General features: G+C 37.8%; 1 protein-coding gene across 5 annotated transcripts in view; it reads right to left on the bottom strand.

The window, feature by feature from the left end:
- Positions 1 to 4,806: 4,806 nt before the first annotated feature.
- Positions 4,807 to 17,893, bottom strand: part of GULP1 (GULP PTB domain containing engulfment adaptor 1) — a 78,423-nt gene continuing 65,336 nt past the window's right edge. For 2 of the 5 annotated variants that reach the window (XM_018071837.1, XM_018071840.1), the window contains 3 exons: positions 14,570 to 14,664; positions 12,764 to 12,774; positions 4,807 to 6,876 (listed from right to left, as the gene is read on the bottom strand). In XM_018071837.1, coding sequence (XP_017927326.1) covers positions 6,855 to 6,876; positions 12,764 to 12,774; positions 14,570 to 14,664 — 128 coding nt within the window. In that variant the 3' untranslated portion in view covers positions 4,807 to 6,854. Of the gene's footprint in view, positions 6,877 to 12,763; positions 12,775 to 14,433; positions 14,486 to 14,569; positions 14,665 to 17,893 lie in introns of all 5 variants that reach the window. The other 3 variants (XM_018071836.1, XM_018071839.1, XM_018071838.1) reach the window with 2 other exon arrangements.

The following is a 17,893-nucleotide window of genomic DNA, read 5'->3' as shown; positions in this document are numbered from 1 at the left end:
TTGCAATGTTACAACAGCATCCAGTTGTGCTGACATGGATCACAGCCTTGTCTAATGTAGCCTTTTCACACTAAATATTGTGGCAATCTACAGGTACTACCAAAATACACACAGCGAGTGGTAAAAATCCTCAAATCTGAGGGACAGATTTTAATGTAGACTCACTAAAACCTTAAAGATGCGAGAACAGACTTGCAAACTGTAAAGTCAAGATCAAAAGTTTTGATCGTGATTGTGAGACACTTTTACTGAAAATCTGGAAATGGAATCAAGCATTTTATTTATTTATTTGCTTCTCAGCAGCAGGGTGGCAGATCATCAGATAAAACTGCATAAATGTTGCCTTACTCATGAGAAGAGCACAGCTCAGTCCAGTCAGGCAAGAAATCCCACAGAGCATTCCTATCCTCCTGTAAAATGTCTCACTAACTCTCACGTACCTTGAAACCTTTATTGCCAAGTCAAGTTACATCCCAGGTTTATCTGTTACAAATTAGATGTGATCACATAGTTATGTTACAGGGTTGAAGTGTCTCAAAAATTCAGATCTATTCTCGCTTCTTCATAGTATTCTAATATATATAAGGTTGTAAAAAAAATGGGAAACTCACTCCTGCATTGCTCAGACTGTAGGTGACTCTAATCTGCCATTATAGTGGCTCTCTTCCACTAGAAAAAATTAGCAAAGTATGTATGTGAATAATAATATTGTTCTAACATATCCTAAAAATTAATGATGAGGATGAAAAAAAGCCCAGATTTTTAGTCTATCGAGGCCCTTCAAATAAGTTTTGTTGTTGTGTTTCCCCCCCCCAAGAACCATACCTTTTTTAGAACATTGTCCTGTTGTAGTGCACAGGCTCAGGATTTTCTGACTCTTTTCAGCTCTCAAGGATCGCTTTATTTGAAAACAATGAAGTTCCTTTAAAAAAACCAAAACAACAAAACCCAACCAAGAACACCAAAATATTTAAAACCCACAATGGTTTTCCAAAGCTAACCAGCTCAGATTCTTAGAGAACTCATTTAGTTATGTTTCAGTAAAAATTAAAATATTAAAAATATTCCAATACTAATTTTGGTGCAGAAGCTTCAAAAAGCATCTTGTTTTTTTACTGAATAAAATGCTTACAGAATACAACCCAACAAGAAATCAAACTTACAACAATTTAAACGTCACACATGGCAGAACCTCCAGGTAGCTTTTAGAAATGCTCAGTAGAGTAGATTTTCTGAGCTGCTTTTTAGTCAGAGAAGCTTGTGTGTAGGATGAAGCTGCAAAGGAAACAGAATTGATGAAAATTCCTAGGGGTCTATTCTAGGACTCCTGTTTTGGGAAAGTTCTCATCATAAGCAGATTAATTTAGGTAAACATTTTATCAACAGGCATGTAGAAAACACGGATGACTGTCACACTTTTCAGTAAATATTGGAATAGGGACAACGAGCTAAAGCGCTTTTGCAATGGTTTAGTACAGCAAACAATCCTTCTGGAAGCCTTCCTCAGACACACAACTCAGCCAGGTCTTTAATATGGTACAAACTACTAGAAATTAGGATAAATGAATGGAAACTGGAGCTTGCAGCCAGCAGGAGTCTTGGACGAGGTTCACTTTGTTACCTACTCTGCGTGAGGCTACAGGGGTTAGGGAAAGCATTCCTTGCTTCTGGCAAGCTCAAACAGCTCCAAGGGCAGTTCCTGTGGGCTGCAAACATGGCAAATTTGGTTCTTGGCAGCCCTCACACAGTCCTGATATGGGCATGGCAAGGGATGGGGCAGAACGAGAGAAATCACATCAGTTAAGCCTCACAAAAAAGTGCAATGTGGCAAAATTGCTTGATGTTGGCACAAGATTGTGTTTTGTCCTCCTTTAATTTTCTTCTATGCTTCCTTCCTAATCTGTTTCTGCTCCTTCTTAATCTTTATTGCAAGGCATAAGCCTTGCTGAAATAAACAGGGGAAGAAAAAAGTCCAAGGGCTGAAATATGCTGATTTTGGTTGCTGCAATTCACACGAGCCCTAAAATAAGTTAAATCCATTCCAGAATCTGCTGTAGGAGACTAAACTTGCAGGGTTTGTTATCCCAAACTATACATAAATTAGATTCTTGAGAAATTTCTTAAATACAAAAGTTAAGTTGCATATTCATACATTTGGAAACCTTTACCCCATGACACACAAGAATTATGTATGCAGTCCATGAAATCCACTGGAAGTGTCTTGTACTTCCAGAAAGTGTTATGCTCTGATGAATAAATAAAATGTGAAGTTTCTTTAATCTATGCACCAACACTCGGTGAATACTGAAGCATCTCAAGGAGGCAGCATGAATTACAAATGTCAGTCTTTCCTTGGGACAAAACACAGCCTTACTGTTCTGAAATAACTGAACAAAATCATAGATTTGAAATCCTGTTCTGTATTTTGTTGATGAGAACTGCTATGCACTTTTCAGCAGCTGACAATGCAATTCGTGTCTCAGTCTCTCATTGAGAATTTGTCTTAAAAGGGGAGAGGGACAAAAAGCAGGCTAATCATGTACCAAAGCTTACTTGCTGTCTTTTAGCTGAAGCTTACCCAACACCTCCTAGTAGGTATTTTTCATTGCACTTTAAAGTAATGGCCAGTTATTCAGATTTTTTTTTCAAGTGTGACTTCTTCATCCTCTAATTTTAAAAGCAACAACAAATCCCCAAAGTGTCAAAATAATTTGAGAGCTTGTCTGTAATTATCAACACGTTTCTTGTCATAAGAGGGTGCCCAAAGGGTGACAACCTCTAGTGACAAATGAGATAGAGTGGAAATAGGGGCTCTGGGTGTTTAACCAGAGATTTCACACTCTCCTGCTTTGCAGAAGGGACTCTTTTTGTGAAGCAGGATTCCTTGGTGACAATGAGACTGTGCTTAGTTCCACAAATTGAAAATTAATCATCACAACGAAGTCTCAGAGCCAGCCCCTTTCCTTGGCACATTCAATCACCTCTGGGATTACACAACCACACTCACTTCTGCAAGTGTGAGAATTTCTCCTTCCTTTCTTCCTTTCCATCAGTGAAGCCAAAATGGAATATCATTCCTTTCACCACATGAAGAAGTTGATCTTTGCCAATTTACGCAATTTGATCAATTCTGTGCTTAGCACAAGTCACATCTGTCACATGGAAGGACAAGACAGCCACTTACAAACCCATCGGAAAGTAAAGACAATGAACTAAGCTGAGGATGTCCTACAATGATGCTCACTGGTTTATCAAAGGTTAAAAAAAGAGAAAATGCATTAACTCACCAAGTATTAGATGATTTAAGAATTCTAACCTAAGCAGCTCATTTACTCAGGTATAGCATAATATGTAGATAGGATGGAAAAAGAGTTAATATCATAGAAAAAAAGGAATGGAAAGCAAGGAATCCTGTTTCTAGGTGTCAACATAGCTTGGTACAACATGCCAAGACAGTTGGAAGGCAGTCACCCAGTGGAACCAAAATGTAGTATTAGACATCCAGAAGTGATATAGCCACAGTTAGCTTGATCAGCAGGGCAATCAGAGCTTAAAAAAGAAAAAATAAAAACGGAAAGGCAAGGCGTCCAAAAGAAAGAGAAAAGTTTGGACAAAACAGGCAGCACACAGCTGCACTGATATTTCCTTTTATTTTTGTTGGAGGGCAAATTTACAATTAAAAAAAAAAAAAAGTCTTGTTCGTCACTCATTAACACCATATCTCTTAGGAGATGATACTCTCTTTTTAAATGCTTCTGTCAAGAGAAATGCTTATAGTCACACAATTAGAAGAATCACTTCACATTCTCAGCCCAAAGCAGCTTTCAAGTGTGTTTGTTTTGTTTGTTGTTTTGTGTTTTGCTTTTTTTTTTTTTTTTTCAGAAAGCTCAGAGCTTGTGCTTTCAATAGCTGGTGGAAAGAATGGGAATTTGTAGTGAGACAGCTTCCACAACCAACATTCTCCTGTGAGCAACAGCAGCACTCCCATTTACTCTGACCAGGGCAAGAGCAGTCACCCAGGCTCCTGGCACTGCTCTCAAATGTGTATTTTTAGAGTAACAGTCTGAAGATTTAGCACAAGATGTTATTTCACTGTCTGCAAAAGGACACTGATACCTGTAGGAAAGAACAGCTCGTGGTGAGAGCTCCCAGGAGGTGACACGTGCTCCTGACCTGCCAGCCCTGACAGCATCCATTCCCATTCCCATTCCCATTCCCATTCCCATTCCCATTCCCATTCCCATTCCCATGAACTGTCCAAGCCCCAGTTCCACAAATGGAAGTGGTTAGATGGGTTTGGGGTATTAGTTTGAAGAGAAAGAGAAGTAATTACCCAGTGGTTTAGGGTTAGTTTTCTCAAAGGCATCAACACCATCTGCAGCAGCCTGTCCATTAGTACACCTGGTGTACAGGGGTTGCTTTCTAAGGTTCAGAAAACTACAATTACATCCTTAAATGACCACTGGGGTCAGTCAGCAGTCAAGCATATTGAGCAGAGAAGTGTGTAAAAAAAAGGCAGTAAGAAAAGTCAACTAAATCCAGGGAGCGCTGCAAAGAGAGTAACTAATAATTATTAGTATTATGTAGCTGCATATATACAAGGTTTTTCCCTGTTGGCTATAGATTAGATCAAATTCAATAATAAAGGTGATTGGAGCTGTTCTACCCTGAGATGAGATCCCTTCCTGGAAGTAGAGTGACTGACACATTCCAGCACTAAACCATCCTTTGTGGCAGGTCCTGCCCAACACTTGAGCACCTCCCCACTCTCCCTTCCACTGAGCATTTTAATGAATGAACACTGTGTTCTAGGATGCAATTTATTTAAAAACATTTATTTTAGGCAAAATTAAACAGACATTTGAGATTACATAGAAATACATTTTCCAACTGGATCACATAAAAATTAAAAATGCACTGTTGTGTTGATTAAAGTATTTTTTGTATGGATTGACCAGGTATGTAAGGTTTAACCATGCCATTTGCAGTCAGCTATCATAAAAATCAGTAACGAAAAAGGTTTCTTAAAATGTGCAAACATTATCTTTTTGTTACCATTGATAATAAATGACCACTAAATAGATGCTTATTATGTAAAGCCTTTTAAAGTACAATAAAAATACAAATTCTATTTGTTAAAAAAGGCCATCGTTATGGTTACTAAACATCCTCATTATACAAATTCCAAAATACTATATGACAAACAAAATTATAAAGACTTTTCTTTATGAAACATATACTATTCTATTCATTAGTGATTTCATATATTTTTATATATATATATTTCTATATAATACTCTATATGAATGATGACCACAGAATAAGACAGAGGAAGACTAATGTAATGTAAGACATTAAGGCCCCCATTCAGCAAGGTACTTGAGCATGTGTCAAACTCAGCAAAGGAATAATCACATCCACTTCAGTGAACTCCAAAGGTACATGCAAAAGTAGTTTGTTGAAATGGGCATAAAGATACACATGTGATGACAAAATTGCAAAATGTGGGTTTGGTGTAAACCATCATCGTTAAGGACAAAACCATAAGTAACACAAAAAAAAAAAAGATCTCATAAAAAAAATTAGGAAACAATCTGAAAATTCAGGGATTTTTCCACATTTTTACGTCTCAAGGGGAAAATATTAGAGGCTTTAAAGTTTTTTAATTGAACTAATGGTAATAATTTTCTGAAATAGGTTTAAGAGGGAATTTTATTGCTTAAGCTAAAGATCAATGAAGAGTGTGCATAGATAGGTCAGCACTCAACTCACCAGCAGCTGAAAATTTTGGCGTGCAGGTATTTGTGTAACATGAACAACCAGTGGGGATGAAGAACTTACGAACTTATATTGAATTCTTTGCAGCAAGCTTCAAAATTAAAGACATGTAACATAAAAGCAGATAGTGAAAAAATACTCAACAGAGCCTGACTGTAAACACTCAGGTGTCAAAAGCAATTAGAGATCTGAGCCCAGTGCCTGCTTATTATGTACAAAATTACATAAATTCCTAAGAAAATGCAAGACCATAATCTTCCTTTTGAAGTTGTGGCTAGCATGTAATGGATTCCAAATTACATACTTTACAGTTCAGCTATAAAATATCAAAACAAAGGGCAGTTACTTTGTCCATCCTGCAATTTAGCAGTTCTTCCAGGCTCATTAAGTGCTAATTAGCAGACTGACAATTTGTTAGTTTCTAAAACTTGAATTAAAGGATCTAAAATCTGGATTTCATAAACTAATAACAACATATATACAGCATAGTAACCACACACAGTAATGAAAATCAATTACACTGCATCCAGATTTACCTTTGAAGCATATAATAATGGTTAGTATTTTATGCTTTTTCACTGCAAATTGAATTTTTTTGGAGCAGATACTAATAATTTTACTGCTTGAATATTAAATAACGCCTTAAAAGCAGAATTTCAAAATACTGCCAGGTAAAGTATTATGTGAAAAATCATGCCTGCACGTTTGCAAACAGAGAGAGGTATGTGTGACCTTTCTGAAGAACTTTCCCAAGCTAATGGTCACAAAGTGTAGTAAACTAGGGCCAAAGTGCAAGAGAAAGAAACACGACAGCGTAATTTAATTCATAATTCATAAACAAATACAACTTTTTACATTTGTACAGGGAAAGACTGGGACAAAGTTGGATTTTTACAGAAGCAAGCCTCACAAGAGCTTAAATGTTGAAAAAAAGCAATTTTTGGCACGTTGGGTAGCATCTGTGAGTACATGTTCAGGAATAAAAAACACCCACTGTGTAGGAATTTCACATTTACTCTCTTGGCATCAGCACCTGCTGTCTAGTGGGTCAAGACAAAATACTGTGCCTTCAAGGGTTAATCCCATTTTGAACCCCTCCTGCAATAGGACAAGACATAGTTAGTAAAAAGGAAAGTGAGTTCTGGAGGATTGTACTCTCTTTTTAAAAACTGCAAGGATATTTCAGACTGAATTCACAAACATTTACATTATTTGGTTGGCCAAGTTTTAGTAAGTTTTAGTAGTTAACTAAAAAACATATATGTCATACAACAAAATAAACACAATATGTGTATAAAAAGAAGAAAATACTATAGAAAAACAACATTGAATATTCATGTACATAGGTTGACAGAAAAACAAACAAGCTTGACTTGCACCATGTTGTTACTGAGTGAAATTCAATGTTGTTTACAAGCAAGAAAGATTAGGGCTATATAAGCAAAGAGTTTACAATCCTTATACTTTAAAAACACAAGTAAGACATGATCATTGTTACTAATCCCAGATGTCTTCTACATTCAGTAATAACTTAAGAGCAGTCCAACAAAAAGTACTGTACAACATCTCAGAGGTCAGTTTGGAATCACTCCCTGTGCAGTTAGATTAACAGGAGTTTAATGCCCACTGCCATCTGAGTTCCACGAAAAATGCAAAATCATACTTGCTCTACTCCAAATGAACAAACTGCACATTTTAAAGGCATGTAATTCAGTGAAATAAAATAAAATGGTCTTTAGAAAGTGCAATGAACGTCTTTAAAAGTTCACACCAAAATTCCTCTTTTTACTCACTTAGTTTTATTAGTAGAAACACTAAAAAGTTTATAAGCTAAATGCTACCACCTCCTCTATTGAAAAGAAATTAATTTTGCAGGTACCTTTTTCTGTATGCTTTGTAAGTGCTTGGCTTTCAAAAGGTACTTTGTTTGCATCAGTTCTAAAGTAATAACTGCATTTTTAACACAGGAGAAGTGCCCTTGTTCTCATTTCTCTTTTCCTTTTAAAATAAGCTGAATAATTGTGGCCTGACCTTCAAGAAAAAAGTCACCCTTGAGTCAAGAAAATTTCAGTCTGTTGTGTGAAAGTCCTTTGGATCTACAAGCAATTGGAACCAAGGGTTCTGAATAGAAGTGGCACAAGAACACCAGCTCCAGTGGCAGCTGTCACAATGCTCAGTTCAGTGTTGTCTTAACACACAGTTCAGTGAGAGAATGCTGGTTGTGTGCTATGAAATCAAAAAATAGGTCCTTTCATCACACAAACATCTTGTAAATTAAATAAATTTTTTTTGTAAAGCAGTCCGTCCTTGGACTGGGCATAAACTCAAGTCGTTGGCTCATAAGGCACAGCAGTACCTCAAGATCATACCTTTAGGTTTTAGAAGATAAATCCCACGTCAAACCAGCTTCATGTCAGACAGATTCAAATCATAGGCTAGAATTTTAAAAGCGCACAAATATCAAATAACCTCATTGGCCACTGCTCTCAGCAGAGTAATGCTGAGAAACAGAACAAACCTCCTGGCAATAGTTACTAAACTTCCAAGTAAAAGTTAAATTTTCCTGAAAGCAGATCCATACTTTTAGATGATGAGCCAGTAGCAGCACGGTGGTGTAAATATCCCCCAGCTGTGCTACCCTGTTTGCTCTACCTGGGTGACATGGTGCTGCTGCCAAGGCTCACTGGGGTGTTTGACTTTTTATACTCCTTGTTTTTTTTTGGTCTGTACTTTTTCAAAGGACTAAAAGGAAGAACATTCAGCGCAGAAGATATTTCAAGCAAATGGGGGCTAAAATTCCAAGTCGAACACATTGTGTTATAAACAGGCATTGTTCATTTACCCAAAGGGTAAATTTTTTTTTTCTAATAAACTCTACTAATTTGTCAGGCAGATTTTTTTAAATGACATATATAATAAGCTCTTGGTAACCATGTTTATATATATATATATATATATAAAATGCATCACTAATTTAATGCACAGCATTTGAATTACCCAAAGGGTAAATGATGTAATTGCAGTCAAAGGATGCTCAAACACAGAGACTGTGCCCTACAGTCTAATCTGTTCAATTGTAAACCCCACAGTTAGAGTGTGCCTGAAATGCGGAACTTTTAAAGTATCTGAAGACTGCTTCCAGTTTTGAGGTTGTAAAAGGGATAGTTTTTGCTTAGACCTGAGGATGCTTGATCAGCTGCAATAGCAGAACAGACACCGGTTTAACAAGCAGAGACCCTTCACCAAACACGTGTCCCATTCCTGTCCCATGTGCTCTTATCTTTCTTCTGTACATTTAAGCACTGTTTGTTGGTGTCTTAAATAGCTGCACTTCCAACACCCTTTTCCCAGCCAGCTAAGAGCAAATCAGACTATGAATTTTGGAAGCACACACATCTCACTGCTCTTGTGTTGATCAGGCGGAGTTTTTAAATTTTTGTTTTATTCCACATAAATGGATATTTTGTTACTTACCACACCGTTCGTGTTTGCTATGACTTTACTTGGAACAGTTTCTTGAAGAACCATGACCTTTCCTTTTGCAACTTCACTCTGGCCACTTTCCCCCCACCCCTGTTTCCTCCTCCTCCTCTTTTAAGCTGTGATATTTTGCATTTAAAACAATCACATTTCCACACCTTTGCAGTGCGATCAATGCTAATCCATTAAGACACTGCCCCTCTTTCTGCATCATAATTATTGAAAAAGCTTTTTAACTTTATTATCCTAACGAACTACTGTCTGTTCTAGAAGAAATCAGTGCTGTGGTTGCCAGGTGCTGTCACCAGTTGCATTCACAGGCCACAGAATATTCTGAATTGGAAGGGACCCACAAGGATCCTCAAGTGCAACCTGTAAGCAAATGGATACTGCACTTACTAGTAGGTTCAAAATTCCATGACAACCACAAGGTCAAAAAAGCCCAAGGGCATAGAGAGGACATCAAGGCAATCCAGACTGCCACCTGGGCATTTTCATGTTTTCAAGGAATGTAAAATCCACATTTTTTTCCTCAAGAATATTTAAGTACAGGGCAAGTGTGTAGGGGTATAAACCAAGGAAAGCTGCATTGCAACGCTCTAAAGGAAAAAAAAAGTGATCAAAATATTTCCATCCAGTAGACTCCTTGGTCAATCAAATTTCCAAAGATCAGGAAAGCTTGGACTTCAGCTCTCCCACAGCCATCCCCATTCCTAATCCTGCAGGTTTTGCAAAATAACTCCAGATTCTTAGATAGTTTTTGGGATCTCCAAAATTATACTTTGCTAAATATATGATATAATTAAAAAAAAAATTATCCAATCAGCTGTAGTCAAGCAAGCCATGGGAAGACAAGGCTTTGTCTCCTTTACATCCAGAGTAGAATTGTGAATTATGTAGATAACAGAGTCAGAATCCTATGCTGTAATTCTCCCAACAGTGCAGAACACTGAGTGCTACATGTGCTTTTCAGGACTATAGGTTATATATATATATATATATACACATATATATACATCTGAACTGCACAGGTCTCTCTGGTGTTATGGCTCCTAACTGAGGCTGATGTATAACCATTAAAGTAGTCATCAAACAGCCAATGCCTACTTTCAACTCAGCATTCACAGCTGTAGTAATAAGGCAGTCAGTTGGAATGACCAAGCAGATGATAAATTACAATTTTTTTTCTAATAAACTCTACTAATTTGTTAGGTAGATTTTTTTTTTGACATATATAATAGCTCTTGGACCATGTTTATATATTATAATATATATTATATATATATATATATATATATATAAAGTGCATCACTAATTTAATGCACAGCATTTCAATTATTTTGCCTTGTGGAATTCAGACACTTCAGCTTCTAATAATATTTGTTCCTAGCATAACATGCCCATTCATTATAAACCATGTGTCCTATGGTTTCCTGTACTTTAAAGGTTCTGGAAACAGAAACTCCTGGTTGGTCAGGAATTTTTATATGGTCAGAAGAATCTCTCCATCTGCTGATTTTCAGGGAATATGGAAAAAGACCAGGCCCTGGTACTGGCCAGGAGTGGGAACAGAACAGGCTGCGAAATGTGTATCTGTATTGTGCCCTGTTTCTGTGCTCATATCCCCATGATGACAGTGTCAAGTAAGTTTTTTTTTGCTTTAAAGGCAATTTAACAGAAGGACTGAACACCTTAGTTAGCCCAATAAGTAACAGTATTGTAGTAAAGGAAATGGTTGGTCCCTTAAAGAGAGGAACAAAGTTTGCTTTCACAACCAATCCATTTTCCAGAATTCCCTTTTTTTTTTAATGGTGTCAGTGATAAGAAGACCTGAGCTATTCTGGTTAAAACCAGTAAATAATAAAATACAAAGAACTTCCATTTTATCAGCTGATAAATTTGCCAAAGTCAACCTTATGGCTCTGAGGTTAACTCATTTATCACTGCACACTGACTTCAGTCTATGAACTTAAGTCAGCACAACCCCAGTGAAGCAATGCTGAATTTACATATCTCTGAGAAGATTATTTGGAGGGTTGAGCATAACTTATTTCAAATGGAAAGATGTCAAGCCTACTGACAGCTTTGGGACATCCAAGAAGAATGGCTTGTAGCTCCTGGAAGCTTTATGATATTAACTACCTTGGGATTTTAATGAATTATAGCAGCTGCTGCTGCTATGATTCACAATCCAAGGAAATTTCTCCTCACTGCAAGATTTCTGGGAAAATAGACATTCATTTTATTAATGTGTGGATACAGTCAAAACAAAGATGAAAATATGTTTCAGCCTAAGAGTGCAGGGAAACAGGAGGTTGGAGAGTCATCAGAGAGAGGCCTGAGCTGTAAAAGTCACATCTCAACACATGTTTGAGTTTTGGGCTCTCCAAAAAGATCAACAGGGATTGGACTGAGAAACAGAATAGAAAGCTAAAATGTGAAATTTGGATCCTCTTTGAAGTTTAAAAATAAAAAGTGTTCGCCCAGGAGCTGGAGAACTTCATCTGGTATCTCATTAAGTCGAGAAGATTGGATGCAAAGGAAAAGCATCCACTACTTGAGAGTTTATTTTCCAGTGCCTCTTCTGTGCTGGGCTTTCCTCTCCCATTTTTGCCTACAAATCACACCTTCCAACACGAGTGCGTGTCAGGACAGCTTTCCTGCACACTGGGGCACGTTTGCTGAGGCTCTGTGTGAGAAACAGGGGGAGAGTCTGGACTGAGCTGCTCCTGCGAGGCTGGTGGTGAGGCAGCCTGCTGGCCTTCCTCAGTGCAAGGAGGAGCTGTATTTAATACCCTCCTGGGGTAAGTCTATACTTTGAACTCTTCTAAGTGTCTGTAAGCAACTTACCTTTGTATATTTGATGGAAAACATAATTACTGACACTCAAGCTGCGCTTTCATAAAGCGAAGATAACAGATTCCTTCACTTCGTGTTACAGAGAAGAAAACATGCCAACATTTTTGTTTCATCTTTCTTGATGTTGGATTTCCCAGAGCACATTACATTTTCTGTGCTTTTACCTTTTGCAGAGCCCATTTCACCTTCCTCCTTACAGGCTGTGTGTCTAACAACTGTTGAGTCTCATCGCAAAGCCTTAAATAATTCTTTGCAAATAAAAATACGTTCACAAATAGGGCTGTACTGGCACAACAATCTATGTGTCAAAGGTTTTGCTTAAACCATTTCACTAATGACAATTTGATAGTGAGAACTGGGGATTTCATTAGTACACAAGAAAACAAGCAGCAACGAAAATGAAGGCTTAGTATTAGCACCTGATAAGACTGTCTAAAGAAATGTACAGTCAGCTGCTCCCTACCTTAAAAATTGTAGGCAGCTAAAAGTGAAAATGACCCTGACTTAGAGGTTTATGAATAAAACATAAATCTTAAAAGCTTTTATATATAAACACATATACACAAAAATAAAAACACATGACAAACACATGCACATTTCAATTGTAAATGCTTTAAATACCATTATTAAAATATGATATACCAACCATCGCTGACGCTGTGTGACCAGGAAAGCACAAGAAGATAAAAGAGATGTTAGGAAAAACATGTTTTAATCTGTATTTTGCAGCAACCACACAGTAAAATAACTGCACACAGCCTTTGCTTTGGCCAAAGTTAGAATATGCTTTCTTTTCCTACCCTTTCAGCTTTGCACTTTTTTCTCAGTTGGATTATACATGATGAGTTTTGTGTCTACATCAAGGCCCACTAATCAATTTTCAGGGAAAATACCAGGGTATATAAGACTGACATGACTTCCTGTGCAATAGGACACAGTAACACCCTAATGCTTGGAGGGTTTGGTTATTGATTGTTTGCTTTTTTTAGGTCAAGAGAGTACGGACAATAATGGGAGATTTTCATTTTATGACTTCAACATCTTTGATAAAGACCTTTGCTGTTCTATTCCCTGATGCTTTATGAGGTGACAGCACTTTGCAACATTATAGGCTAACAATTCAAAACTCCATCAAAACACTACCTGTAACAGGAACTCTTAGTGTCTGACATTTAAATATCGACATAGGATTATTCCCAATAGCCACAGTTGCTACATTATACTTTTCCCTAAAATGGGCTATAGACAAAGGAAACTTTGATATATATCAATGTGAGTGCTGTAAGATTTTTTTTTTTAATGAAATGGCTTAGTAACAACATTATAACACTCATAAAACACAGGAATATTTGTTGGAATTGCAAAGAAGCCAGTTTTGGCTTTTAGTTGCTCTTTGAAATTACGTGGGGCAGAGAGAGTATAGGGGACCAAGAAGCTAAATTTCTTACGTCACACTGAGTGGAGTTTGTCAGTGGCACCATTCTAAACTGACAAGGAAAAGAGAATTTCACAATGAATAGGAATTAGCAAAGTTTACTCAGGAAATTAAATGGTATTTAAATCTTAGTTAAGTCATTTTGAAATGCTTCTGCTGCTCTCTAGGCAAAAAGACAGGAACAGAAGGAGCCCAAGGGCTAATGCTGTTGGACTCAGTGGGCTTCTGAGACACAAGAGGGCTGGAAACCACGGGAACACATTCTGCTGAGGATCCAGGGTCCTAGAAATTCAAGTTCCCATTATTTTCAGTGTTCCTTTTTGCCAGCAGGCTGCTTGAAAAAGAATAAAGATAAGCAAGCTGGCAAGGAGCTAGCAGTTTGGAAAGTCTGACTGAAGAGTGTGATTTATTCCAAAACTTGAGGGCTTTCTCTGAGAATTGTTTTAAAACTAGGTCAACAACTGAATGGATACTGTGGAGTGTTTCAGAATCGACAAACATTTTCTGATAAAATCACATAAATTCGGAATTCTTGAATCAATTTTCAAAAGTTTAATTGCCCAAGAGGGCAGCAGAAAATTGCCCTATCCCTGTAAGCACGTATATTTTCCTATGCCAGTGATATGGAAAACCTAACTGATGCCACTGAGGGAAAGGTGAGGGGACACTGGGATGGTGGTGATTGCTGGAACTGAAGAGTAACACGATCTGTAGGGCTCTTGGATCAGCTCTGTTTTTCAGGTTGCTCACTCCCTTCCCAGGGAGTGCTTCCCAAACCATTTTGAAGAAAGCCTATATTAGTGCAGCCGACCAGATTAGTACCAGGTAAGGCCCTTCACGCAAACCCAAACTCCAGCTCAAAGGCCAGGGGATATACTTACGAAAGGAATTGCCAGAAACAGGGCTTTTTTTCTATGCATTTGTGTGTACAGCCTAGAATACATTTTCAGAACAATGTAGACATGTATTTCAAGAACAGGCACGCAGCCATTGGGAACTGCATAGCTCAGTAGTTACCTGCATCTCATCTAGTTTGGACTGAATGTCTGGAGGGAAATCTCCTGCTCCACAGCTAAAAGGGTCAAAAGGTTCTGCTCCAAAAAGGTCTCTCTCTGGAACAACAGAAAAGTGAGTTACTGAGGGCAGAGGTATGGGCTATGACAACAGTGCTTTGAAAAAGTCAGCTTACATCTCCTTCTGAGCTGAATAACAGCACCACCAGAATATGCAACAGATTAACCACCACTTTTAATACCCAAATTTGAAAGCCAGGTCTTGAGCAGTTTTCCAAATTTTAATACTCAAATATTTTTTCCAAGAACACCACCAAACTTCTGTTTTAGCTTCCATTAATGTTTGTGCCTTCCAGAGGAATTCTAGAGATCCGATGGGAAGTTGCAACTTGAGGAGGGCATCTTCTGCTGAAGCGTGCTCTGGAATCTACATACATGAGGACTTTGAAAAATGAAGAGGAAACAACTGGACATTGGCTGTCAAATTTCATCTTTTATCCTTGCCAACAAACCAGACTTCGTGTCCCCTCTGCCACTTCCCAGGTTAAGGACATCTTTGTAAGAAACTCCCCTTACTCAGGGAAGGTAAGGCCCCCGTTTGATTCAGTTCCTTGGTGCACAGCTGGTGGTTACTAAAACTGAGAACTGTCAGGGTTTTTAAACTTTGGATAAGATCAAGTCAAGAAAGAAAAACTGGAAAAAAAAGCATAGGACCAAGAACTGGCACTTACTCTAAAATGCCACTAAATCTGGATCCATAAAAAGAATAATTGCAAATTTTCCTCTCTCAGTGCCACACCTTTTCTCACTTTTTCTCTAGTGAAGTATGCTTTCTGTGGGTGTGGGTCTGTTTGTTGCTTTTTTGTCTGAACAAGAAGAAACACTTCCAATACAATCGGCTTTTTTTTTCATATTAGAACAATATAATTATAATTAGAACATAATTAGAACAGTACAATTATAATTAGAACAGATACCAGTTCTTGGTAGCTGGCAGCCCAAACATTTTGGGTTGTTTTTTTGGAGGCTTGGGGGGATTTTTTTCTTTCTCAGTAATAGATTTTTTTTTTTCCTCTACAGTTAATGGTGCCACCCATACAGACTTTTTCTATCTCACATTGGGTAAAACTAAAGAAGTAAGAAAATAATTTTGCTAACCCAACCCAACCACACTGATTGCAGAATTTACAGAATCGAGTTACTGCAGTCTTGTCATTGGTGGAGTTAAAATAGTAACCATATCCAATCTCCTAACTTTCATGGCTGGCCAGCAAGAAACCTGGCAAGCATTCTACCTACCTTAAAACAATGTTAGGTCTAGAGCAGGAGAGTAAAAGGGGCCTTTAGTAACTCTGAAGTGACTGGCAGAGTTTTCTTGTTAAGCATAAAATTTACCCTTAACATCCAAAATATGCCAGCTGACCACCAATTGACCCCACCCCGTGCTGCAGGGTTACCAGTCATGTTATCAGTGGTGAAGCACGTGCAAATGGTTACACAGATGTCTTTATTTTGACCTCCTTAGAGGTCAGAATTTTAGACCTGTGCCTCTCTGGGCTCTTCAGCACTTATTGTGCGTGTCAGTCTCTGTGTGTTTTGACCTTATCAATTAGGTGTTATTGGGCTGCATGACGAGCATTTTAAATAATTGGCAGCTGCCAGCATTCACTCCCACAATAAAATACAGAAATTCACATAATAAAGTATAGAAACTCAAGCAGAAACTTGATTGATTATATATTTCAAAAGCTGTGGCTAAACAGCTACAAACTGTCACATGGGAGAAGGAGATGGCCAAGGTCAGAGAGCTTTATTCCAAAAGCCCACTCGAGCCAAGAAGAAATCTAGTCTTTCCTGGCAGAGGCAGACCACCTGCGTGCAAAAGAGACTTTAAATAGGATAATGCAACGTAAAAATTAGGATCTCCTTCCTGCCTTGCCTCTTTCACAGCCAAAATGGGTCTGCTCCAGTATAACCAGTGTCCTCAGATGCTCTGATGCTCCTACCAAGTGACCTTCAGACGTAGCAGCTTTGGCTTTCAATTTAACCTCTGCTGGGCAAAAGAGTGATTATGCTTTGTGACCCTCAATAATCTATTTGTTTGTTATGTAGCTCCATTTTCTTTCTTTTTACCCTTAAAAGGGGCTGACATTTTTCTGTGTGGTTAGAAAACCAAAAACACAGTTTCAACACCAAGACTTAGCAAACACTCCATGAATGCATCTATGAGAAAACAGGAAAGAACACAACTTTTGCATTTCTTAGTACTGAATTACGACTTATCACAATTTTTGAAAGCAAGTTTTTTTTCCCCATCATGGAATATTATCTCCTTCATGCTTTATTATTGGTTTTTAATAATGACAACACTTCTGAGCTCATCAGCAGTAGAAGAAGTTTTAGCTCTTTTAATGTGACTTTAATCTGGCTCCTTCCTTTTTTGTGAAAGATTTCTGAATTTATATTGTATTCAAGGCAGAATTTAAAATCAACCGGTGTAACTTATTCCAAGTGAAAGAGCCTAATAAACCCTGCACAGAATCAAATTCAAAATAAAGAAGTATTACCGAGCTCAGTTTCTGTGAAAACTATTATTTTGGGAATTATCTCTGTTATAACTTGCTAACCATTTCAGTAACTCAGCTGAAAAAGTCCACAGTACAGCTGCTTTTCTGCATTTAAAGTTTGTGTGTTATATGAGAGACTGCACTGCTGAGAGTGAGAGAGGGACACAGCTCCATGAGATATTTTCAATAACATCATCAGTATTTTTTTTTATCAAAAGCTGAAAAAACACTAGAATTTTATCACCGCAGGACTGCACTATTGCATGGGATCCCCATGAGCTTGTCTGCCAGTGTTCACTCCACTGATGCTGAAGGAGAGGCTCCTTTTTAGCAGAAATGGGATAAATTTGGTATTTTTTTATTTCAGGTTAAAGTATTTGCATGAATAATAACTATAACAAGAATATCTTGCCCAACACGCTCCCTAAAATAATTGCAGCATAGACAGGCATTTCTTTCTCCAATACACAGCAAGCAGTAAGCCTTTGAAAATGATCCCTTGGAACATTACATATAATTTCCCTTTCCCATTCCTTTCTGGATGGAAATAAATTCACAGCTTAAGAAAGTGACCCACAAATTCAAACCCCATGAAATGCTGATGTTTTACATCTGCACCTCAAACCACAGAAAGACATGAAGGAGTAATAAATTCTTGTTTCTGGCATCTGCCTGACATTCAGAACAAGAACCACGTAGTACTGGAGAACAGCCACCTGCACTCTATGATAAATTCAAAACTAGCAATTACTAAAAAAACC

The sequence above is a fragment of the Manacus vitellinus genome, unplaced genomic scaffold (genome assembly GCF_001715985.3).
Source record: "Manacus vitellinus isolate BGI_N305 unplaced genomic scaffold, ASM171598v3 scaffold_20_pilon, whole genome shotgun sequence".
Taxonomy (NCBI): domain Eukaryota; kingdom Metazoa; phylum Chordata; class Aves; order Passeriformes; family Pipridae; genus Manacus; species Manacus vitellinus.
This window is presented reverse-complemented; position numbering and strand designations above follow the sequence as displayed.